Source organism: Pygoscelis adeliae, unplaced genomic scaffold (assembly GCF_000699105.1).
Source record: "Pygoscelis adeliae isolate BGI_AS28 unplaced genomic scaffold, ASM69910v1 Scaffold387, whole genome shotgun sequence".
In the NCBI taxonomy this organism is placed as follows: Eukaryota; Metazoa; Chordata; class Aves; order Sphenisciformes; family Spheniscidae; genus Pygoscelis; species Pygoscelis adeliae.
Window position 1 is genome coordinate 532,778 of NW_008825115.1, and position 24,575 is coordinate 557,352.

The window sequence follows — 24,575 nt, forward strand, 5'->3', positions numbered from 1 at the left end:
CCTGCTACCAGAGGCATCTGCTTGCCCTAGCCAGGGAGAAATTTTCTTCCATCGCTGCAGACTGAGATCTGCAACGTTGCTTCTAAATGCCCTCACTCCACAATAAAGAGCAAAGAAAACCAGGCTTGGGCTAATTAAGCTGGAAACACAACATTGCAATTTGTAGCTGATTAAATCTTTCAAACAATATTTATGTTAATCTCCTTCTGATTTATTTTCTTACAATGCCTTGACTAGGAGATAGTCCAGTGCATGGGGAAATGCTTCCAGATGGAGCACAGTCCGCCTTGCCAGATGCTTGAAGCTCGGAGTGAGGTTTTTTCACTCACTGTGATTACAGCCAGGAGAGATGATCTTGTCCACCTAGGCCATTTTTGTACACAGAGGGGGATGCTGAGCTGCAGTTCTTGTTTTTGCTGCAGGAATGAGTCCGCCTATAACAGGAGCGGGCTGTGAAACAGCGTGTGGGAAGGGGCATCCATGAGACAGCCAGTTCTCGGCTGGGGCTGTTCTGCCTCTCTTACACACACCTGACATCTCTGAGCCAGGGCTTTGCTGTCTCAAGAAGAGGCTGCTGTAAAACGCTCCTTTGAGTTTATCTCTGGAGATTATAGGGGCCTATTGCAAAAACCCAGTTTCCTTTTACACGCTGCGCATGCATATCCATTTATACTGTCCTCCAGCCCTTCTTCCAGCTCCAGGGTTGGCAGGATGCCTGGCAAATTTCCACAGGATGCTGATTTAAGGAATTAGTCTGTAGAAGCATAGACGATAGAGACAGAAGGGACCTTGAGGCCATCTGGAGAGTCTGCTTCCCCAGACAGCAGCCCCTCTCCCAAGTCACTCCAGACACATTTGTCAGATTTGCTCTCAGCTCCCTTTTCTGGAGGAAATTCCACCTGGCTGCTGCTCATGTTCTCCTATTTTCCAGTTCCTTAAAAAAAATATTTATTGGGACTGGAATTTTTCAGGGGCTTAAAGGTAATGTGGTCTCTGTACACCCATCTCTTATCTTTTTTTCTCCCTTTTTCAAAAAGGCTGTAATTTACCTTTCCTGGTTTTGACACCTTGGAGATGGCTGCAGGGTGAATCCCCGGGGAGAGGGTTCTGGGCAGCACAGGTCGAGGTGGGGAGGTGCCAGGGGATGGGGGTGCCATGGCGTGCCACCACTGCCTGAGCCAAGTGCTGGAGCGATGAACAGCCCGTGCTTGCAGGCAGGATAGCTCCAGAGGTCAAGGGGTTTTCACTGCAGAATTGTTAAATTAACTATTCATTTAATTATATTTTGATTAAATTAGATCCTCTTTTTTTTTTTTTTTAATTTCGCCAGCAAATGATTCTCTGCATAATTAATGCTGGCTGATTCTGCTAATTCACTTACTGCTGCTGAGGGGACAGAGGTTTCGGTTACAATCTGAGCCACGTGCTGGTTTCCAGGAGCCGGTGCTGCCTGTGCCATGCCAGGACCTGCCCCGCAGGAAAGCCACGCTGTGACCCTGGGGCTCCACGGGGAACACTCTTGTCCCCGGGGCCTGTGGGTCTCTGGGACAGGGAAAGCGCTGGACCAGACCACTCTTTGCAACGAAGCTATTAATTTTTATTCATGAGCCCGCTCTCCCCTGGGTCTGTGGTGATACTCTCCATTAACTCTGCCCACAAGTAGCTGGGAAGTGGGCTGGCTGCAGCTCTGTCAAGTGCAATTACTTCATTACACCGTGATGCAAACTGTCATTAGCCACAGCCTGTTTTGACGACATTTCTGGGGAAGCGGGAACTCCGGAGCCTGCGGGAGCTTGCTGCCCAACATGGGCTGTCTGCTGCCTGGTGTGGGTCGTCCGCACATCGTGTGCCGTGAGGTCTCGCACATGCGCCCCAGGCCCGTGGTGGCCATCGGGGCTGGCCCCGCTGTGTGCCAAGAGCGGCCATTCCTGCATAGAGTGGCGACCGGTGGGGCCAGCTGGGCTGCGTGGCCGTCACACCAGTGGGGCAGGATGGCTTGCGCCAAGCGCAGCAGGTGGAGTGGTGAGGCCATGGTTTCTGGAGACAGGACTGAAAAACCAAATGCAGCGGTGCTCCCCTGCACAGGGTGCGCTGGCCCACAAAGAGGGACCAAGACTGTGGGAGTCTGCTGCCCTGCAGGGACCAGCCTCTCCCCGCCTTGCCCAGGACCTGGGCAGCTCTTGGAGCCCTTCAGGGGAGGCAAACTGTGTTTAGGATGATGTGGTGGCCAGCAGCCACATGTGGGGCAATGCGACAGCTCCGGGTGCTGGAGCTCCCGTGGGGGGCTCTGTGAGAGAAGCAAGAGTACGGCACAACTTGACCCTGCTTCTTCTTGGGGACAAAACCCAAAGTGTCTCCAGCTTCTCGGGGACTTGCAGGAGCTTGCGGAGCTGTCATTACTGTGGGCTGAGCTGATGAGCTGTCTCCTGGTGAGAAACAAATTTAGTTAACCTTAAATTAGTCAGGAGAATGGGAGACTCTTCTTTGAAACCATGTCATTCAAACCATTGCACCTGAAATTATCCCCACTGGAAATGCAGGTGGAGATAGTAATTAATTCATCGTGCTCCCATATTAATTCTGCAGCTGATCTGCTCCAGCATGACTTTGACGAGCCGTGTCAAGCAGCAGTTCTGGGCAGGGAGCCCTGGGATGGGCAGCCTGGTCCCTGTTGGTTTCTGCGTAGCTGACCATCAAAAGATAATTTTCAGGTTTTTCCCCGTGGTGTATAGTCGTATCCTTTAAATACCCTTCAGACTCTGACAAGCTTCCCGAGGCGTGGAGAGAGCACTTCCCTGCCTCCAGGTGTCTGAAGGGAAAAGAAATGGTGAGTCTACAGGGATTAGGCATTTTAATCATGAAAGATCATCTTTTAAAAACCGCAGTGTGAGCAGGACAATTGGTTTAATTATTCTGAGCATGTTTGGCCGAAATCCTGTGCCTGTTACAAGATGTCCCTTCCCCTCTCTGCTGGTGGGGGGGACACAGCGTGTTGCTGCAGCTGCTGGGGAGGCAAGTGGTGGAGCAGGGACCGTGGTGGGACAGGGACCGCTGGCATCTGGCTGGCTGCGGGAGCCCCGGGGGCTGGTGGGAGGAGCAGCTGATGGGGGTCTGCAGGGGAGGTCGGTCCTGGGACCACCCCCTGCCCTGCTGCAGAGGTGGCCCTGCTGTTGGGCTGGGCTGCAGGTGGGCTCTGGCTCCACATACCCCCAGAGCTCTGTGGGTCTGTCGGTGGCTGCGGTGCACCCATGGTGTGTCTGGGCAGTGCCTGGCTGAGGAAGGCTGGTTTTGGTTGGCAGGCTGCAATCAGTAAAACTAAACTCAGCATCCAGCATGTTCCTGAGAGGCGATGCTGCTGGCAAAGGTGTTGCTGGTGTTGGGAGCAGGCTGGTCCTGCAGCCGGCCGGGCAGCCACCCCGCTCCTGCCTGCACTGCGAGGGCAATGCCGGCAGCACTGGGTTGTTCGGCCGAGATGAGCATTCGGTGCAGAGACCACGTGTGGCTCCACTTGTGCCTTCCTGGTTAATGCTTCTGCGAATAACCTCTTAGAAATGATGCCAATTAGGCTAGCACATCTCTTTGTAATCTGGATCCCTGTTGTGCTGTCAGACTCAATTCAAATTTAATTTGCAGAAGGTGTATATCGGGCAGCTTTTTTACTTAGCACAAAACTGAGAGGAAGATAACATTGATGGAAAAAATAATACAAGTTCATATTCTTCTTACCTTAAGGAAGGAAAAGAGATGCCAGAAAACTTAGCCAAATTTACATTTTAATGGGAAATGTTACGACTGCCTGCTCTGGGACACGCAAATTGCTTTCCGGATGGGACCCTGACTTTATACCAAAGTGCAGTGAATTAAATCTAGCAGCCTCTGGTGAGATGAGAGGGTTATCTAGAAACGCAGCCACTGCCACCAGCCAGACGTGAGGACGGGGCCGGGTGCTGCTGGCAGGGGCAGGCTTCCCGTCCCCATCACGCCTCAGGGCACAGGCGGGAGGGCCTGGAGGGAGGGACGCTGCTGGGTCTGATGGATGCAGCTCCTGGCTCCAGGGGCTGGAGGTGTTGTGCAGGGGGCTGGAGGGCTGTTTGCATAGAAAACCTGCCTGTTTCAAACCCTGGGGTAACCCTGCCCCTGCTGATATCCCCCGCCCCATTAAGTGGGTGACGGCAGAGGAAGGGCTGGCTAGAAGCAGTCTGTCCTTGCTCCCTTTGCAGTGGGGTGGAGGCTCCAGCAGCATTAACTGCACTTGCAGAAGTGCCACTTCGGCCTTTCCCACTGGCAGCTGCAGCCCCAGCCCTGCCGAGAGCCTGTGTCAGGGGCAGCCGCTCTCTTTGGGGTTTCTCTGCCCTCTTGTCTAATTGTTCCTAATCAGAGCAGCTCAAGCCTGCAGACAGGCTCCGGCAGCGCGTCTCCGCGATGCCAGCCTGGCCTCTCAGACCTTCACGCAGGGACAAAAGCTGTGCCCAGGAGAAGCTGCTGTTAATTTCTTAGCATCTTAAAGCTCTTTGAAGATGAAAACACGGTGCATTGCTGCGTAGTCTTATCTCTCTGGCAGTGCCTGTCACCTGCAGCCATTTCTGGCACATTCACGAGCACGGCAAAGACTTGTCCCTGCTGGGACCAAGTCTGGGGAGTCGCAGGGCTGAAACTAGGAATGTGTCTTGTGTCTCTGCAGCTCTGCTGGGCTCAGGCACAGAGCAGCCGCTGGCTGGGGCAGGCAGTTCACGTGCTGTTGTCTAGCCCTTGCACTTACAACAAAAGAGCTTTTCTTAATATCTCTGGGTCCTCTGAGTCCCCCACTGCTGCAGGGATGGCCCAGCTGTCCCCCAGGCTGGTCCCTGCTCCCCTCTTTGTGTGCATAGTTGCCCCGTCCTGGTGATAATGACCCAGCCTGCACCAGGGATGCATTTGGGGGATTCACCAGCCTCTGAGCTTGTTTTCCAGATTATTTCTCTGTGCTTGAGGGTAGCTGGTTTAGTACAACACATTGGATTTTTTATATTGGCAGCACGATAGGCAAAGAGTTTTATTGGCATCAGATATTCTTGTTAGTAACGACCGAGGTGTCTGAACAGTTCAACTGACCATTAATAAATCAAGCAGCCCTGCTCACCAACTATTTACTTCCAAAAGTTGCTGGTAATTATTTTTCCTGCTTCTAAAGTGAGAGGTTGCAACTGCCAGTGTGTCTGGCAGGGTCTTGCTGTGAGTAGCACTTGTCTGTGCCCTTGACTGTTCCTCAACTGCGCTGGGCTCTCCCAGCCCGGGAAGAGGCAGAATTGGAGCCCAGAGGAGAGAGGACAGCCCCGGGGCAAAGGGACACAGGCACAGGAATACCTGCAGGCTGGGGTCTTGCACCCGCTGCAGGTGCTTGAGCAGTGGGAGCATCCACAGCTGGTCGGTTGTGAATGTGTCGGAGAAGCTGTGACCAGCAGCTGGGGGCTGCCCTGGCTGCCTCTCCAGTGGTGCTGCGCTCTGCCTGCACTTGCTGCGGGCAGGGCTCGTCTTGGGGCAGCCTGTGGGCTGCTTGCCACTGGGCAGGCAAACAGCCAGCAAGAAGGAGGCTCTGCTGGCAGGGGTCTTGGAGCCCCTAAAGTGTTGCCAAAACCTCAGGGCACCCAGCCTCGGAGCTGGGATGGGGATACTCCAGCAGGAAGCAGAGCCCCGGGGAGAGGTGGCCCAAGCGCATGGAGAGGCATGGGAGGAAGGGTCTGTGTCCGTACCCCTTGCCAGGCCAGCTCTGCAGGTCCCTGCACTGCTGAGGCTCTCCCTCACAATCAGGATCACGCTGAAAGGTGCTGCTGGAGTGAAGCTGGCTGCGGCCGCGTCCTTCACTCGCTCGGCCGGGCAGGACAGGGGAGTGCACAGGTGGGGCTGGCGGAGCAGAGCTCACCCTGTGTGGGAGCTCTTCGGTTCCTGAAGTTTGTCCTCTCCCCAGACGGTGCTTTTCCAGTTGTCAGAGCAGTTGTGCACAGTGGATGTGATGTAAATTCACAGTGTTGTATGGCAAAGGTATCACTCAAACAAGCAGACAGTGTGCTTATTGGGGATGCTTCCAATCCAATAAAATAAGTAGAAACATTGCTGTTAGAGAGACTCAACCAGAGCAGATGCTCTGGCACCCACGAGGCGGCTTCCTGGGTGAAGCAGTGTCACTGTCTGGAATCCAAAGCAGTGATAAATCATAGGTGACCTTCAGTAATTTATTACTGCCTTGTGCAAAACATTGCTGTTTCTCTGGGCCAGTTCCTGGTCATCTGCCGGGGATCACAGTAATTCCAATCTTTAGCATCATAATGGGTTTGTCATGGGTTAGATAATGATAAAAGGATGGGGAGGTAGGGGAATGGCAGATACTGAGGTGCTGGAAGCAGAGCAGTGCGTGCACCAGCGGTGGCTACCACAAGCATTTGCTGATGTGGGAAGTGCTGTCCCGGGCTGCTGGGTCCGCAGAGCCAGGCAGGATCGCTCAGAGGCAGCAGTGGCTCCTCCGTGCTGGGAGGAAGGGAGGTTGTTTCTAACGTTTTCAGATTGCCAGGCGCTAGTACGCTCTGGCCTTCTGCTGCACACTCTGTTCATAGCAGTAAGACTAATGCTGTTAGTGGTAAGTGATCGGAGACGCGCTGAACACTCCACATTGTTTGCGGCGTGGCAGATGTTACATTAATGATACGGAACAGCTCGGGGCGAGCGCCATGAGTTTAGATTTCACGGCAATGTGCTGAGCTCCTGCCCAAATGCGGAGCCAAGTTTGGAGGTGGCGAGGCAGGAGTTGTAGAGCTCGTTGGTCACAGACACGGGCTGTTGGGGTAAAGCTGTGGGCCAGAGCCACATACTGGGGCCATGGTGGAGTGGTGGGTGCTTGGTCCTTCAGAAACCTCAGTGGGTACCTATTTGGGTCTAAAATACAGGTTTTGGTGCTTCCAGCTTGGATAGTCAGTCTTGCACCATTCCCCCCGGTGCTAACGCAGATGTGCTGGCTCACGGGGTTTGCCCTGGTGCCACGCCAGACCTGCAGGCCCTTGTCCTGAATCACACCCTGCTTGCTCTTGGATGCTCTGCCCCTGTGTCAGCATTTCAGTGTCTAGGAGGACTCTGACGATGCCCTGCAACGCTCAAACCCAGGCCAGGCGCCAGGCACGGGTGCCTGAGTTTAACCAGCTTGCTCTGTGTTCATGAGAATAATGTGGGCTTGGCTGGAGCGAATGTTATTTCCCCAAAAAAAGTCACAGGGAGAGAAAAGGCTTTCTAAAAGCAAAAACTTCCCCCGATACCTCAATTGTGAGGCAAAATTTACATTTTTATTTTGGAAATCAATAGCAATTCACAAATAATTCTCCTGCGCTGCTACAGGTCATCCATCAGCTTTGGGTCTCTGCTCGATAGAAGCCATTATTGGTTTTTGTTTGTTTGTTTGTTCAATATTAGTGGTTTGTTCATCTGTTCTCCAGGTCTGTATTATAATGACAAGTTACAGACTCATGGGCTTTTTTTCCAAATAGTCTTAGAAAATGCAGATGGATGACATCATTACAGTGCCACTGAGCCAGGACACACCACCAGCAGCAGCTGTGAACATCTAGGATGAAATGGTGCTGAGGAGGGCATGTCCCTGTGCAGGTGAGGACCAGGCGAGCCTGGCTTCGGGTGAGCAGGCTGGATCTCCAGGAGAGGCGGCTCGGGTACGCCACAGCCTCCGTGCCCGTTCATCCTCCCCCACGTTGTTTATCCTTGTGCCCGATGACAGGCTAGAGGGAGCAGGGCTTGTTGGTATTGCTTCCCCTTCTCTGGTCTGCCCCGTCCCCTGCCCATGTTCATGTCCTGGCCAAGTCAGGGGGCTCCCGTTGCGACGTGCTGGAGGAGTGCATGCGCTGGATGGTGGTGGGCTGCACCACGCTGAGTGCCCTTGGGTGGCAATTTCAGGGGACGGAGCAGCCATGCAGAGCCTGGAGCCCATGGGGGCACAGGAGGGTCCCAAGCTGGGGTGGGGGGGTTGCTTCAGGGAGCATCCGTGAGCCCATACCTGAAGCCATCAGAGACCCGCTGGGCTCTGCAGGTACAAGGCTGTTTGCCAGCGCTGGGCCTGTGCTATTATGGGCAAATTACCTGTGGAATGCCTTTTTAATACTGAAAGAAATAACTTGATTAGTAATTATTGGTGCAGAACACTTGGGGAGCCTCTGCAAAAGGCAAGGACAGGCTGTTTCACTGGAGCTGCCTGTCAGTTTTGTCATCTAATTATAAGACTGTTCAGTGCCAAGACTCTGGACAGAGAGAGGAAAAAAAACCCTCAGTGTAATTGTATTGGTCATATTTTGTAGCCACTAATTACTTGCTTAGCAATTAATATTTCTCTGGCTGGCTGGGGAGGTGTCATGGCCTTGGCTTGGGACAAATAGCTCGGTGCTTCCCATTGCACAGCTTCCAGACTTTGTTAAATGTGGGGCTGGGTGGGGAAGGGGATCAGCCCCCCACTTTGACCCCAGGCAGCCTCAGCCCCACTACAGCCGAGCAGGACAGTCCCCTCCGTGTCACCTGTCCGCTGCCGCAGAACTGGTGGGTGCTGGCCCAGCGGAGCTGCCGTGGTCCTGGGGCACTCGAGCATGCTGGTGTGCACCCCTGGGTGCCGGAGTGGGGATGCCAGTAATGACTGTCATGCTCTCATCCTCGTTAGCAGGAACAAGCTAATTCCTAATCCATGTGTCTTGCCTTGCCTTTTTGCGGCACATATATGTAGTATTCCCTCGAGAAAGATGGATCAGGGTCGGCTCTTCCAGCTGGGGAAGGAGAGGCCGGTGCCGAGAGTGGGGTACTGCCGGTGCCGAGAGTGGGGTACTGCCATGGCCAGGGGTGGGCTGGCTGGCTCCCCGGTGGAGGCAGCGAGGCCACTGACAGGCAGAGTGCAGGCAGAGCATGGGCAGGCTCGGATGGTGGCAGGTCCCACTGTGTGTGGTGGAGGGACGTCACTGGGGTTGCTTTGTAATTTTGCTTTTAATTTGAAATGTGTGTAGCGCCTCTGGCAAGCACAGCCCCCTTCTGCTCCGTCTGCGGTGCCGGGGGCTCCCTCTATCAGCCTCAGCAAAGAGGGAAGGGGCTGGGGGCTCCCCTGACCCCATCCAGAGGGGCTGGGAGGCATAGCCGGGGCGCCCGCTCCCGGGGCCTGTCCTGCACCGGTGCAGCAGGGCCAAGTGCTGTAGGTGCCTTTGGTTCGCAGCGGGCTGCCATCTTCAAAGGGAGCACCCCTGTAATCCACCACTCAGTCCGAACCCCTGAACCCGGGTGCTGCAGCTCCCACTAACGCCCGCTCATGGCTGCTCTGCGGGTGCAAGCCGCAGAGCGAGGCAGGAGGAGAAAGGCAGAGTATGAACCTGAAGGGGAGGAGTGACAGGCACTGAGGTTATTTATTGTTTACTGTTCGCTTCTAACAAGCATCATTTTCAGCTTATTAATTGTGGCAGGACGTGAGCTGGGTGAAAATTGATTTGGACCCCGCCATCTAAGTGGTCAAACAGTTAAGTACCTATTTTACGCTCTCTAAACAGACATGGTAATTTTCCTCTTCACACACTGTTTTACACCAGCTTAATTCCAACAGTAAATTGAAATCAAATGAAAAGCAGCTTTCCAGCCCAGGCGGCCTTCCTGGCACACGTGCATGAGAACAGCAGCCCGTATCAGGGAGATGTGTCCTGAAGCACCAGGTAGCATAAACAGACAAGCAGAGCCAGCAGACAGACGGACAGAGGAGGGCTGTGCCTGTGTCTGTAGTTGTTCATGTCTTGTTTGTGTGAAGTACCTGGTGGAGCTACTATCATTACCATGGTGCTATTACAAAATGAGACTGTCTTCAGCCTTGCAGGTCACCAAGCCATTTTTTGGTCTCTGTTGGCCTCCTGCAGCCAATGTCTCAGTGTCACTTGGCTCCCAGCTTTCTGATCCAGCCCTCCTCCCTCCAGCCTCGCAGCTCTTGACAGCAGGCCTGCGCCAGTTCAGTGTCCTGAGTTCTGTGAAAGCTCAGATGGTCTAGCTCGCCCCATGCTAGTGGTCTGTCCCCCCACAGACCCTCATGGGTGGTCAGAGTGGGTGTCTGCAGGTGAAGTCAAGAGAAATAGAGAGGCAGGAAGAAGCACCACCTGAGAATGACGCGTTCCGGACAAGGGAGAGCATCCTTCACTGCCCAGAAAGAAAACCTCTCGCTGTCCTGGTTGTCTGCAGCGTGGAGGTGAGGACAGCAGGAGTTGGCAGAGGAGGCAGAAGCTGCTGAAGCACAGACCCACCTGCAGTTACCTGGCCATCGTCCATGGGGACTTCCAGCCCTGCAGCACGGGAGGGGGACAGGGGGCTGGCAGTCACCAGAGTGCAGGTGAGGGGCACACTGTTGTCCCAAGTCTGGGACAAGGTGCTGGACCTGGGGTTGATGGCTCCACCTGAGCTCAGCATGCTCATGAATCAAAATCTTGATGTGAACTTTAGCAGCATCCATAAATTCTTCATTTATCATTATTAAAGGTATGTCAACATTCAAAAATTGATTTATAGCTGGTAATTTAGATCACGGATTGTCTCTGATACAGTAAACTATTAATATCCAAAGCCCATCATGCAGTTTTCTACTTATTAGGAATTAATGACTCATAAAACAGGGCCAGAACAGGCAGTTAGTGTGAATGAAGGGAAGGCTGTGACTGTTGGGGTTTCCCTCCTGAATAAGTATGAAGGAACCCCTGATAAACAGCTAATTGGGTCCATAGAGCCTTTTGAACACGCCCTGGGCTGGGCTGTACGTTGCGGTGGGTCCTGGCCCTGCTCGGACGGCTGGGGCTCTCAGCAGGCTGCCACCTGCGAGGCAGAGCCGTGCCAGTCACTGTCAGGCTGCACCACCAGGTGCTCTCCTCTTAAATTTTACAATACATATGCTAAATCTCCAGTTCTTCTCTGCACTGGCAAGGCTTTGAAGTCCTTTATCTCCAGGAAAGACCATCTGCTGCTTCAACACCATGGAAACAGCTTTCGGCAGATAAAAACTTTAGTTTATCACTTTAATTCAGCACCAAATGCCATGAAGTCAATAATTTATTGTGCGGTTTACAAGGTATTTTTCTAAGTGTCTAGTATGGCTGTTGTTTGTTGCTAATGTTGTAGTGATTTTGCATTTGTGTAAGTGCCACAGAATTGATATTATATAGCAAGACAGATTGTCCCGTCTTAAACAGTGTCTCATAGTAAACTAGCAACAGCTGCTAAATTGATATGCTCTGTTGACATACCTTCATAAATAACATATTAAGTCCTAAAATAAAACTCTTCTAACATCTAAATTAAGTGGAATCAAAGCTTAAGTCATCAGCTAAATACATGTGCAGATGCCAGGCCATCGTGCTGGTGGTGGGCGACGGGGCTGGGTTCGGCGGTGGGAGCTGCAGCCCCTTCGCTGAACCAGGCTCCCTCTGTGGCTGCCAGCAATTGCGAAGGGAATATGAAGTTTCAGGTACGAGTTCAGGTGGGGTTTATTAACAAGGCTTGTTAAGCAAAGAACATGGCTCCTTGCAAATTGTCCTCCTTGGATGCCAGGAGAGCTGGGAGGAGTGACAAAAACCCCCAGACCCTGGCTGCCTCCCCTCCTGCTGACTGCTCTCTAGCTCACCCAGTCTGCCCTGGCTGCTGCCGGGATGGGGCTCCCACGGAGGTGATGCCACGAAACCGTCTCCTCTTTTCTGGGACCACAGTGTTGCCAGCCCTGCCTGTTTCTGAAAACACCACTGGGCAAATCTCTTGACTGCTTACGTCTGTTGCTCATGTTTCCGTGTGGTCCGCGTTGGTGACAGGCTCTCGGCAGGAGTGTCACCCCGCGGTGCGGGTGTTTGTGTGTGCTCAGGGTGTACACGGAGGCGGACGCGTGTACGGGGCCGTTGCAGACCTTGGTCCGACAGGGACGAAGCCTCCCCTCTGAGCGGAGGGGACACCGCTGTGCGGCCGCAGTGGCCTCGCACGTCCTGCTCGGTTTTGGAAGGGGGAATGGTTCTGAGAGTGGGTTTGTACCAAATTGTTTACCAATTTGTTGGTTTCTTTTGGCTTTGTAGAGGATGTTTTGCATCCCAGTGCCTGATTAATAAAACCTGTGCTCACCCATTGTGACCAACTATTGTATTTTGGTTAAAATATTACAGAGATACTGGTGCACTAGAACGTGCAACATTATCTCTAATAAGCAATTATATTTCATAATATGCATTAATTAAAATCTTACACTTAAACTAAGTAGCTAATTACAGATCCTCTAGCTTAATAAAGGTAGAGTGCGGAAAGGGATAATATATACGGTAATTATTGAGTTAAGCAGAATGTAATGTGCATCCGGGGCTCACCTAGGACATTCTCAGTCAATACTTAATTACTTTACTGCTCTCTGAAGTCTATGTGGCATCTGGCTGCTCTGCTCGTGCTCTCCCTCCTGAGACATCGTCACTGCTGTGACGATGCAGCACCTGTGGCTGCTCTTCCGCAGTGGCTGGTAGGTGAGCAGGGTGCTAGGGCAGGGGGACGTGTCTCGCGGGGCTGATGTGTCGTGGTGGGCTGCAGCCAGCTCTCGGTCCATGCCTGCGATGCGGCAGACCTGCTCCACACTTGGCCCAGCCCGTCTGTCCCGCAGCATGCGCCGGTGGCCCAGCTCTGCCTGGCTCCTTCCCATGGGGCCTCTGCACTGCTCTGCGCTCCAGCCATGGACGTTACTTGGTGCTGCTTCCCAACCCTGCAAAACTCCTTGGGGTTTCTGCTCTGGCTCTGTTCTGCAAGGAGGCAAATGCGTTGCAAGGTGCGGGTCTGTGCTGGCAGCTGGCAAAGCTTCCTGGCCCCGTGCAGCCTGGCAGCGTGCATGCCTGGTGTGCCCCGCGGAGACCCTTTGCTTCTCTGGCTTGCCTTGATTGAGCGTTGTTCCTGGCATCGCACAGCCCTTACGGTAACACAGAGGAAAAATTTATTTAGCAAGGCTTAAGGTCAGGTTTTGAGAGTTAACAGTTACAAGGTCAGGAACAGAGAATTGCAAGAGAAAACAAAACATAAACCGCAGTCCTATGCTGAGTGCAAGGGCCAGGCTGCTCCCTCGGCTCCGGTCCCAGTGCCACAGGGCTCCCGAGGATGTGCAGAGCTCCGCTCCCTGCCTGGGGCTGTCTGTGGCCCTGTGTTAATTACGCTCGCTGCCAGTGAAAACAAAGGCAATGCTCCTTGTGCCTTCCTATGGGGCAGGGATGGATGGGAAGTCATCCCAGACCCAACTGTCACATTCCCTTATGGGGATGTTTGGTGAGGCTAAACCTTTCCGCAGGCATGTAAACAACCCCGGAGAGCTGTCAGCACTGACCGCAGCCATCCTGGCGCTGTACCGACAGGCCGACAGCTGATGTGAGCTTAATGACTAGACGTGAACTTAATGACTGGCAGGCAACGGGACTCGCTGGCTGAGGAAACTGGAACTTGACGCAGAACCAGAGGTGTCTGGTTGGAAAATTCTGGCTTGTTTGGGAAAGGCCACTGTGATGCTGCAACGCTTGAGCTAGCTGGATTATGAATGGCTCCAAAAAAATGGCAGTAAATGGAAAGTGGGATAAAATGTACCACGGGTTCCTCAGCAAGCGATCCAGGCAGGCTGTCCCGTGTGCACCGTGGCGAGGCAGGCATCTGAGTGGTGACTTGCCAGAGAAGGGGAGTGCAGGAGATCTAAACCGCACGCATTGCAGTCAAATGTGAGACAAACTGTTGGCTAAAACACAGCAAACTGAGATTAGAGCAAGAACGGCAAGCCGAGTAAGAACTGGGTAAAGACGGCAGCCACGGGGCAGTGGCATGGGGTGGTGGGGATTTGGCTGGGGGCACCCTGCGGGGCTGGGAAATGCACTGCAGGCACAGGGCACTGATGGCTCAGGGTGCTAGAATATTTCAGAGAAAAATGCAGGAGTAGGGTAACTGGGATGAAATTTGTTATTACAAAGTGCAATGCTGTGCTTCAGGCCTGGCAACGCTTTCTGCTATAAGCAGAGTTCATCAGCTAGAAACAGCTGCACTGGAGAAAGACCTGAGTTAATCAGTGCGTCATAAGATGATTCCCTCTGGCCTTCAATATCACTGTCCTCTGGCCTGCCGAAAATGGCCCAAGCTGCTTCACAAGGAGGTTTTTCCAGCAGACGCACAGTGGTCTCGTAGGGCTGTGCAGAGGGGCTCAGGCATTGCGCTTTGCGTCACAGGTGCCCGTCTGCCCTCTGATGCCTTCGGGCTTGCTGCAGGTGGAGGGCTCGATCCCATCCCTGGGCATGGCCGGGGCCAGGAGAGCGTGTCGGAGGGACAGTGGCAGGAGAGACCCACCTGCTGCTGATGGTGGTGTGGGACCCGGCAGCACGGGCCCGGGGTCCCGCCGGCGTCTGCCCCCACCTCTGCAGCAGGACGTGGCACTGCCTCCACCCCTTCAAAGGCAAAATGCTAATTTCTGTCTGAGCAAGAAGAGCCACTAATTGTATGTAAGCCCCTTCACAAATATTTGATTTGTGCTTCACTCCTGCAAAGGATGAAAGCCCCCTTTTAAGAAGATAGGCTGTATGATTAAGCAGCTCTCTTCCTTTTCACTCAAGTACTGTGCTGGTTGGCAGCTGCTCTGTGCCTGCGATAATTATGTCAAAGCCTGGGGTGCCATCAAGGGTCTCCGACCATCTGCAAGTGAAAAGCTTCTTTCCAATTACTAGCACTGGCATCCCATGTCCTCTTTGGTCTGAGCTGATGTTTGCTGAAGGATATTGGAAGAATTAGTAGATATATTTCTCTCTAATCCTGTCCCAAGCGACAGCAAAATCAAACTAAAAAGCACCAGATCGTGTGCTGTTGTTTTAGGCAATAGCCCAGTGGTATTAATGAAGGTTTTTATCATTCTGGGGGCTGCGTTGGTTTAGAGAACGAAATATCCAAGGTAACAAAGCTGGATGAGTTAAAAGCTTAACAGCATAAAGAGGTGTTATAGCACCACAAATTCTTCCGGAACTTGTCTGGGCTATCCCACTCCTTCTTGAGACTGGTGTCCCTGCCAGACAGCCTTATCCTTCCCTCGGCGGTTGTTCACATGCTCAGCTGCTGGATTTCCTCTTTCTAGGAAGGAGGCTTTAGGGGAAGGCAGACTTTGGCGGTGCTGCTGCTTGCCCTGTTTCTTGCAGGCAACAGCTGCCTGCCTGCCCGGCTCCCCAGTGCAACCCACTGGGCGCGGGGGTGGAACTTGCCCGTCCCCACAGCCAGAGAAGGGGTGCCTTGCTCACGGACACGCTGCAGCCAGGAAATGGGCAGAGCAGCGGAGGGGTCGCACTTTGTATTTGGCAGGGACGCAGCGTGGTGGGGCTGTTGTGGGGGTTCAAAAAGCCAGGAGACCATTTGTCGCTGTCTGTGTTTTGGCTTAGATTTGATGAGCCAAATAATATAAATAAATGGACTGTATTTGCAAAGGTGATGCTTCTGCATTTCTAACTGGCATGAACAAGCAGCTTTGGGGAAGAATAGCAGGGCGTGGATGTTTCTGAGAATCTTCTTCAGTCTTTGCTCTTCTTTCCTGGCAATATCAGCAAGCTCTCAAGCACCTTTGCTCTCTAATCTAATCAGTCCTAGGGAACGGGATTTGCCGCAGTGTCTGACCACTTAGGTACCCACCAGCAGAGTAAATACCAGATATCTTTTGTGAGAATGGCCAAAAGCTATCCCGGCACCCAGAGACAGGGTCTCTGGAACCTGGACCTCTCCCTGCTCTGTGCTGCTGCTCCAAATTCCACCACCGTCAGCTTTGAGCAAGACTCTGGCAGGCAGGTTCATCGATACAGAGGAGGATATGTACACAGGGAACTCCAGTATTGAGAAGTAATTACTGTCCTCTCTAAAGCCCTGTGGTGAGGACTGATACAGCAGCTCACCATACAGCTCTGTACTGGTGCTTCTGTGTGTTTATAAGGGTAAAGAGAAAAAGTTTTTCAAAGAGCATGAACAGCTGCTTGTGACCATAGCCCAATGACAAGACATGCTTGCAACCACTGCAGTTAAAAATGTCAGTTTTGAAAACGTGGCTTTGCTCCTCCATGGGTCTGAGCTCTGCATCGCCTCTGGCTGTTTCCCCGGGACGCAGCCTGTCCCCATCCCATCCCTCGGAGCCTGCGGGTGAAGTGCTGTGGTCCAGACGCCCCCCTGCTCCAGCCGTGTTTCCCATTTCCATAGCTGGAGCTCATGTGGAGGTGACACACGTCTCCCATCCTCTGCCCATGCTGTGGGTGCCACGTCTGAGCTGGCTGCATGGAAACCACTTCTGAGGGCTGTGGGAAAAGGGGCTCTCCCAGGCGCGTGGAGTGGTCAGATGAATTGGGGTGGGGGGTGCGCAGCCCCTTCCTCCTCACGAGCCGTGCGGCCAAGCCCAGCGGAGCCGCTGGGTGTGGGGCAGGGGGGCAGCTGTGCCGAGGGACGGGGACGGGAGGCAGAGGCTGCTCAGCAAAGACTGCTAGTCCAACTCTGGCTTCCAGGTGGCAGGGAGAGCCCTAAATGACTGCTAAATTACTACTCAATTTCTTAGGGACCTGGTCCAAATACCACTTTCCTGACTACATCACACGTGTTTTCCAAGCAGCAACCAGACTGGGTGGTAAGGCAGGGGAGCTCTGATTAGTCCTGTTAATGCTCCATTATTAAAGCTCAAGTGATGGGGGGTAATGGTCCCCTGGGGCTCATCTGCCTGGGGAGTGTGAACCTGGCAAAGCTCTGGCTCGGGGTCCAGCCCCTTGTCCCGGCAGCAGGAGAGGGGCTACTGTCAGATGCTTGGCTCCACCGGGCTGGGTGGGCTGGTCCAGGCAGGGCAATGCCACAGTGCCACGGGGCACGGGAATGCACAGCCAGCATCCGTCCCAGCACCCATGCAGCCCAAAAGCTCTGCTCTCCAGCGAGGGACCACTTGGCAGGGACAGGCCACCCTTCGGGATAGCTCGGACACCTGGTGCAATGCTGCTGCCTCCAATGTGGATGGCTGCGGCTCTGTCGTGCTAAATTGTCCGGCAGATGCCTTGGCCTCACAGACGTGTTGGTGGGGTCGGTCAGCTGGGATAGCACGGGAACTGCGTCACCAGAGCCGCTGCCGCCGCGCCGTGCTGTGAGCCACAGTGCTGGGGTTTCCCTGGGGATGTGTTAGGGGATTTATGGGTGTCTTCCAAGGTTTTCTCCTTTCTGATTCTTGATTACTAGATAAAAGGCCCATTTCTTCTTTTAATGGAGTCTCTGATGTTAATGGCCTCCCTTCAGTCAGATTAAGGTGCTTTGGCCTGTTTTACTCTAATAGAGGATGATTGAGAAGCGTCTGGCTGGTTCACAGTTGGCTTCCTCACAGGTCTTGCTGTGCCGTGCCGCTGCCACCCCTGCCGATGAGAAGCTTCCTGGAAATTAAAAAAAAAAAAAGTCTGGAGGAGCTCATCTCCTCCCTTCACAGGGGCTCCAGGGCTCCCTCCTCCCGGCCTCTTCCTTGCTGCGGACATGTCTTGGGACCGTCCCAAGGAGTGCATGGCCGTGGGATGGGAGCAGGGGAAAGGCTGTGCTGGGGCTGCGCCCACCCTGCTGAGCTCCGGGGGCAGCTGGTGCTGCAGCAACTGCCTTCTCCAGCATGCTGTGGGAGCAGCGCTGCCCGCCCTGCCCGGCCCTGCCAGCCTCTGCCACGTGCCCCCGTCCAAGGGCAAAGCAAAGCACTGGAGTCTGCAGGATAATCAGAGCTATTAGAGGCACTCGTGTGTGCAAGAGGGTGTGAAATGCAGATGGATGGAGGACCCTGGGGAGCAGGAGAGAACAAGTGGGGACGTGCCCATGTACCTGCTGAGGCCGGGGCGGAGGGGAGTGCAGGCTGTGGGAGCCAGCACGGGGGTGCCGGCGTCCCTGTGCCCTGCTCAGCCACGGGCATCTCTGAATCAGCACAGAGCAGCTCCCCAAGCTGCAGGCTTGTTGTATTAACAAGGCACCATTTCTGCATTTTAAGTGTGTGCTCCTTGATGTTGTCCTGCCTCTAAATGATCCTGGAAATGTATCGTCTACTTAACTACCTTTTAATTAAAAGTCAGGGATATTAGAAAAGAAAAATCAATTCCTGCCACAATTAAGACTTGGTTTGAACAATTGCAGCGTGTTTTAGCGAAGGATCTTCTCTGGACTTATTGATCTGTATTGTCATAATGTCTGCTTTATTACCATGGCTCAGATGGTCTTAAATGAATATTTCGCCTGAATTATGCGTGTCATCTGGCAGGCAGAAGAAGCTGCCTGCTGCCAGTCAGAGTCTGCAGGGCTTCTGGGCCCCTGTGCCTGCCGACGGGCCGGGGCTGGGGCTGGGGTGAGCAGCAGTGTCGGGCTTGTCTGTGAGCACGATGCTTGCACCGAGAGCCAGGCACCCGCTGGAGCAAGCCAGGGAGTCTCAGGGTTTGCAGCCCCAGGAACCATCTCAAAGCCTGGAGGCAGCCACGGCAAGCGGTACCAGGGGAGCAGATGCATCCTGCGCCCACCAAAGCATCCCGCACCCAGCGTGATGCTGTGTCTCCCTGCTGATGGGAGTGGGACCAGGACCAGGAGGGCAGGCTGGCACCGAGGCTGGAGCCTTCCCCGCAGGTGGCCACAGCTCCCTGAGCCGCCGAAGCCTCCCTCTCCCTCTGCAGAGAGGGGCTGCGAGAAGGTCTCCAGCTCTCTCCCCTGTGGAAGTGATGGGAGAGTCGGAGGCTGATTAATCAAAATCTAACATGATGAAGGACCTTTTCAAAGGTAGAAGATGTCCCAGTTATGGTTCTTCTGCCCTTTAAAAAAACTAGGGGGTCTTGGAGGAAAGAAAATGGATTTCTCGTGGTTTCTTTTGTACCTTGGGGCAGAAAGTAAATTCAAAGGGGCCCTGACATGAAAGGTCAGAGTCTCTGTTGCTGCAGCTGATAATGAGATCTCTCACAGATAAATCAAAACACTTGGACTTTACCACAGAGGAGCTACTAGTTTAACCCAAGATACTGGGATTAGGAAGACGAGAGGACGTGCTAAAATCTTGTCTGCTGTGGAAGCACACTTGGCAGCGGGAATCCCACAGCCCCAGTTATCCTGGGGTCGTATCCTGCTGCCTTGTGGTGCCTGGCACATCCAGTGCTTCCCTGCAGTTTGTGCAGAGTCTGCCAGCCTCCACCAACTTGCCCCTTGTGCCGCCACTGCTCTCTCTCTTGCTGTGGTCCACTGGCAGCGACTCCTGTAGCTGCTTTCTCTTCTCCGTGCTCCCTCCAGTCCTGCAAGCTAGCTGCCCGCTCGCCCGCAGCCGCATCGCCCAGACTTAAGGGCTGGGGAAGGAGAAACCCCATGGCCGTGACAGCATTTCTTGTAAACCAATGGCCACGGCTCCCAAGGCTGCAGCCCGCTAGATACCATTTGCTTTGTGATAAATAGGATTCATATAATAATTTCTGTCTCTTTTTAATGCTTTTAATCTGCAGACCTCAGGAGCACTCAAGCAGGGAGAGGTGAGCCAGAGAAAACCAGGAGAGAGAGAGATGCTCAGGAAAAAAGGAAAGGAGCAGAGAAAAGTGAGTAGGATGAACTCTTTACCTCTCTATCCCTTTAGCACATTCACCGCAGATTGCAAAATCCTGTTAGGAGCAGGCAGCTTGCAGCACCGGGCACTCTGTGCCGGGCGGTGGCTTCTGCCCGGCTGTGGCGTGGCCTGGGCTCTCCCCGCTCGCAGGCTGCGCAAGCCCTGGTGTCGGGGACGGCTCCAGTCCTGCCTGCCCCCGGCCCCGAAAGCCTCCCCCTCGCCGGGACAGCCTCCAGCTTTGATCTTTGCTCCTCTGGTTTGTGGGTTAAGTGACTCTCAGGCTCCGCGTTCGTGCCTTTGGTGTACGACTAATTGGAGAAGTATCTGATCTTGTCCTCCACCGACGTTACCTTTATGCAGCCTGTGATTAAACACGCTGTCAGCCGCTGCTGTTTACAGATAATAATGCTGCTTTCTTTCCATTCCTACGCTATCAGCCTCATTAGGGAGGTTTATGGATAAATTAGTCAGTCTGGGATTGAATAATGTCTCAAATGCATCCACTGAGCACTGCACCCTCTGACTCTGGCTGGCCGGGTGGTGACTCTGGTGACCCCGAACCGCTGCTCAGGGCCGCACACCAGGGTGACCCCCAGCTCCGGAGCCTAACTGCTGTGCCCATGCTGGCTCTCTTCATGGAGACCCTTTCAGGGGTGCAGCCCCCCACTTTTGCTACCAGGCTGGAGACAGCAGTAAGTGTCTGCGTTGATAAAATCCTCTCTTATTGCAGATTCTGCTGTAATGAAGCATCAATACAAAAAGATGCTCTTTTTCCCCTCTTGCTGAATGAAACGTTCATGCGTTTCCAGAGGAAGCTCCTGGTATGGATGGTGCATGGCCTTTCAGCTACAGTAGGAACAAACTGCAGCTGCAGATGGGAACAGGTTGTTTCTACCATTTGTTATTCTTTCCCCTAATTATAATGCAGATTGGACACTCTCTCCAGTATTTCCTCCCTTTCTGTTTATTTAAGCAGTATTTTTGCAAACCTACATGGCAATCTCACCCCGGGACGTGAGTGCACTGTTATAATGAAACCAAATTTATTGCTTCCTGAGCTGCAGGCCTTTTCCCCAATGCCCCTTCCACCGACAGCCAGTGCTGAGCCAGGGGCTTGGAGTGGGGCAGAGCGCGGGGCCGGGCAGGATCCCTCTCTGCATCATCAGGACGGAGCCGGTAGGACCCCCATGGCAGGTGTCCCGGGGGACAGCATGGCCAGCGGCTGGCGGTCCCTCTCCGGGGGGCCGCATCCAGCCCCGGCATGGTGGCAGGCAGAGCAGAGGCACCCGTGGGTGTGGGAAGCCGTCCAGCTCTCCGCTGAGCACCGAGCACTCCATAATTACCGGAGAGCTTTAATGGAGCTGGACACACTGTGCTGGTGCCTTATTTAGAGTCTGCCCAAGTGCCGAGTCCTGGAGTGCAAAATGCATCTAGGAATTAGCCCCAGCTGGAGTAAATTGCTAATTATCATTTGCAAAGTATATTACCCTCTTTTATCATGGACAAACGAAAAAGCCTCACTCTGCATGACCTCCCCGTCACCCTCACCCCGTGACTAAGGGATAATTAGTGAGTGCCTTGTGGTGATTGAGTTACGGAGTGAGTTCCGAAGTGTCTTTCTTCATCAGTGTGTCATGCAACTTGCATCTTTGATTGCCTAATGAATAGGAGCCAGAGCAGCATTCGCTCCAAGGAAATCCACTGTAGCTTGGTGCCGTAACTTCAGTGCCCTTGTTGTTAAGGGACATTTACTGCCATTTTATTGAGGGGCCAATAAAGTTAGAAATCTTGGTAATTGATTTTAAATGATGATCAGCACAAAGACTTAAATGTAAAAAAGCTCTTAACAAATAGAGGAAACACTGAAACAGGGAAATCCACACCTGAGGTGCGCTGGCACTTCGGGGTCCCCCGTTGGGGGTGCGCGGAGATGCACGTGCAGAGCTGTGGGTCCCCTTGGGAGCAGCGCGAACCAGCCTGGCACTTACTTAGTCTTCAAATTTACAAAGGTTTGGGTTGCAAATTCAGTGCAGCACTGCTTGGAGCAGTCGAGGGAGGTCTGGAAAGAGCACAGGCTGCGGTGAGAGCTCAGCACCGGGGCAGGTGCTGGCCTCTGCCATAACCACTCTGAAGCGTCCTTCCCTGGCTCTCGAGGCCGGACATTCGCCTCGCGCAGCTGTACGACCAGCAGTCCTGCTCTGTCTGAAACACATCTGACCATGAATAATGGCCACACGCTGCAGATCCCTTTGTAAAACAAACAGCCTGCTGTGAAATTATTTCCGACGCCACTGAAAATGAAAATCCTAATGACAGCACTTCAAACAGAACTGCTGCAAATCTCTATAAGTGATTTTAATGAAACCAGCCAGGAATACAAGGAGAGCAAATCAAAGCTAGGACAAGTCCTTTGTTCAAATTACACATAATTTGTATCAAAATTATGATAATGGCTGTTTGCACCATTTTACTTGAGGTATATCATCATTTCTATCACAGACCTCGGTTCTCAGAGGCTCAGACACCTGAGCTCTCAGTCTGCAATTCTGTCTTTCAACCAGAGTAAGAGAAGAAGGAGCAGAGGGGCAGTTTGAGTGTGAAGAAGCCCATCTGTGCAAAGACCGGGATGCCGGTGTCCCACCCTGTATTCAGCACCACTGGCAAAGCATCTCTGCAGGGCAGGACCTGCCTCCCCCGGGAGAGCTGGGATGTCTCTCTGGTCGGGACCCCCCCCCCAGCCCGGTTATAACTGTGCTGTGCACGCCTCCATCACGAAGGTCTGCACTTGTTGCCAGCAGTAAAGGGGCAGGGTGGCTCTGGGAGGCTCTGGGGTCCTGCTGGGGTGGGATGGCATCGGCCCCAGTGCCTATGCTCATCGGCAGTGGGAGCACAGGAGGTCGGTATTTTTGATCCTGCTGCTCAGAAGTGACTGAATGGGTGGGGCAGGACACAGTCCCAAATTCAATATGTTTACTTTAAGTAATTGTACATTAATTAGCACTAAATTACAGCTGGATTCCTCTGGGGCTCTAAATTACTTTTCTATTGGCACCAAATGGTTTCTTCTTGATCAATGCTGCCCAGGTGAGTGTTGGAGCCATGGTCAGTGGCCGGTCAGTGGCAACTGCCACGACCCTCAGGGGATGTGCAGGTCCCCTTGCTGCCGCGTGCTCAGGGCATTTGGGGAGGAGCAGTGCTGTGGCCGAGGGAGGGCAGGGTCTGTCTGGTGTAGCGGGCTGGTGGCTGTGCCGGGCACCACAAATGGCTGGGAGAGGAGCTCCCCTGCCCCTCTCCTTGCGACCAACAAACCCCCATTGCTCTATGTGAAATGCTGGAGCCAGGCAGCTGCCAGGATGGGTTTGCTGCAGTTTTCCCACGTGTCCACTGTTAGCAGGTGATGCTGGGTCTCTGAGCCTTCACATCGCCTTTTCTGTGTGCTGGCCGAGCAACACTTGGGCTGGAGTGACCTTCGAGAGCGGAGCCAGAAGCACCAGTTTACTCGGCGAGGAACAAAATGAACCAAACCCTCCTGTGCTGGGACAGAGCTGAGCAAATGCAAACTGTTGTTTTCTCCTGGGAAAATTAAAAAGGAATTCTTTCTCCTCTCTGTGTTCCAGCCCTGTGTCGGCCCCACGCGAGGCTCTGCGTGCCACTGTGGGCTGGGCTGGGATCGGATTTGTCTGGCTTTGTTATGGCCTGGGCTCCCACAGCTCTCTGGCCTCAGTAATTTATATGCCATTGTGTGACTGACAAAAACCTCCTATCAGATAATTGATTCCCTTTGTTTATTTGTAATCCTTTGAAATTTCCTTTCTGATACTAATTACCTGTCCGGGGCGCTTGCCCAGCCAGCCCCCCACTGCGGGTGGGTTTCTGCCTGGCTCCCCATGCCGAGCCCGCATGGCTGTGGAGGGGCAGGAGGGTTTGGGGGAGCCCGGGCAGACCCCCGGGAGCTGCAGGGGCTGTGGCTGCCCCGAATGCTGCCAGAGGAGAGCCTGAGGGTGCTGGGCTTGCCTTCCCCCAGCAGCCAGCGGCTTCGCTGGCCTGGTGCTCTCAGCACTTGCTACACACCCCTGTCCCCATGTGCACCGAGCTGCACAGCTGTGGGTCTGAGTCCCCTGGGAATGGCACAGGGAGTCTAATTAATGTGTGTAATAAATCTACAGAATCAGGTGGCCCATCTGCACTTGTGCATCCATTGGTTCCTCCTCCACAGAGATAATTACATCAGATAGCTCTTAAAATAGGTGCTTTTTCCCTTACAGGGGTTTTGTGACTGGAGCTGAAGGCAGCATGAGGACTCGCGCCCAGCCTGGGCTGGGGCAGCCTGGGACAGCAGGGTCCTGAGAGCGCTGCCGAGCAGGCACAGCATTGCCTGGGCCAGGGGCCCTTCGTCACCCCTCAACGCCAGAAGAGGTGAGGCAGAGCGTTAACTTGCCCGCGTTGGGTCCCTGTGTGGGCTGCAGGTATGCGTGGTGAGCCCTGGACCCTGACGGGAAGTAAGGGACGGGGCTGCTACCTGGTGGGGTGCAGGGTTGCAGTGCTGCCGCACTGCTGTGCGTGGACGGTCCTGCCCCCGGCTCCGAGGGGAGCGGGCAGAGGGGCGGGAAGCGCACGGGGCACTAGGGGAGACCCGCTTCTGCACAGTGGTTTGCACTCACCTCTCACCTTTGCCAGCTGCTTGGCTCCGCGCAGCAGAAAGCACGGCATGGCATCACCCTCCACGAGTCCTCCTGCTGCTCGCAGAGTGCGGTTCGAGGCGGGGAGAGGGTAACGTTTTCCACGCGCGACTCCTGAGCTCAGTAAATGCCTTGGCTTGCCCTTCAGATTCTGTCACCAGATTGCAGCGCCTGGATCCCTCCTGTCTGGTTCTAATTAATAGTGTGTGATAATTTGTCTCCGGCTGAGTTGGAATTTAACGCTGAATGGGTCCTTGCCCCCAGTGAAAGGCTGGGTTTTATATTGATGATGA

General features: G+C 53.8%; 1 protein-coding gene across 1 annotated transcript in view; it reads right to left on the minus strand.

The window, feature by feature from the left end:
* Positions 1–24,313, minus strand: part of MANEAL (mannosidase, endo-alpha-like) — a 32,658-nt gene extending 8,345 nt beyond the window's left edge. Inside the window, 1 exon segment of the mRNA XM_009328232.1 lies at positions 24,272–24,313. Within this exon segment, the coding sequence (XP_009326507.1) occupies positions 24,272–24,313 (42 nt within the window).
* Positions 24,314–24,575: the final 262 nt, after the last annotated feature.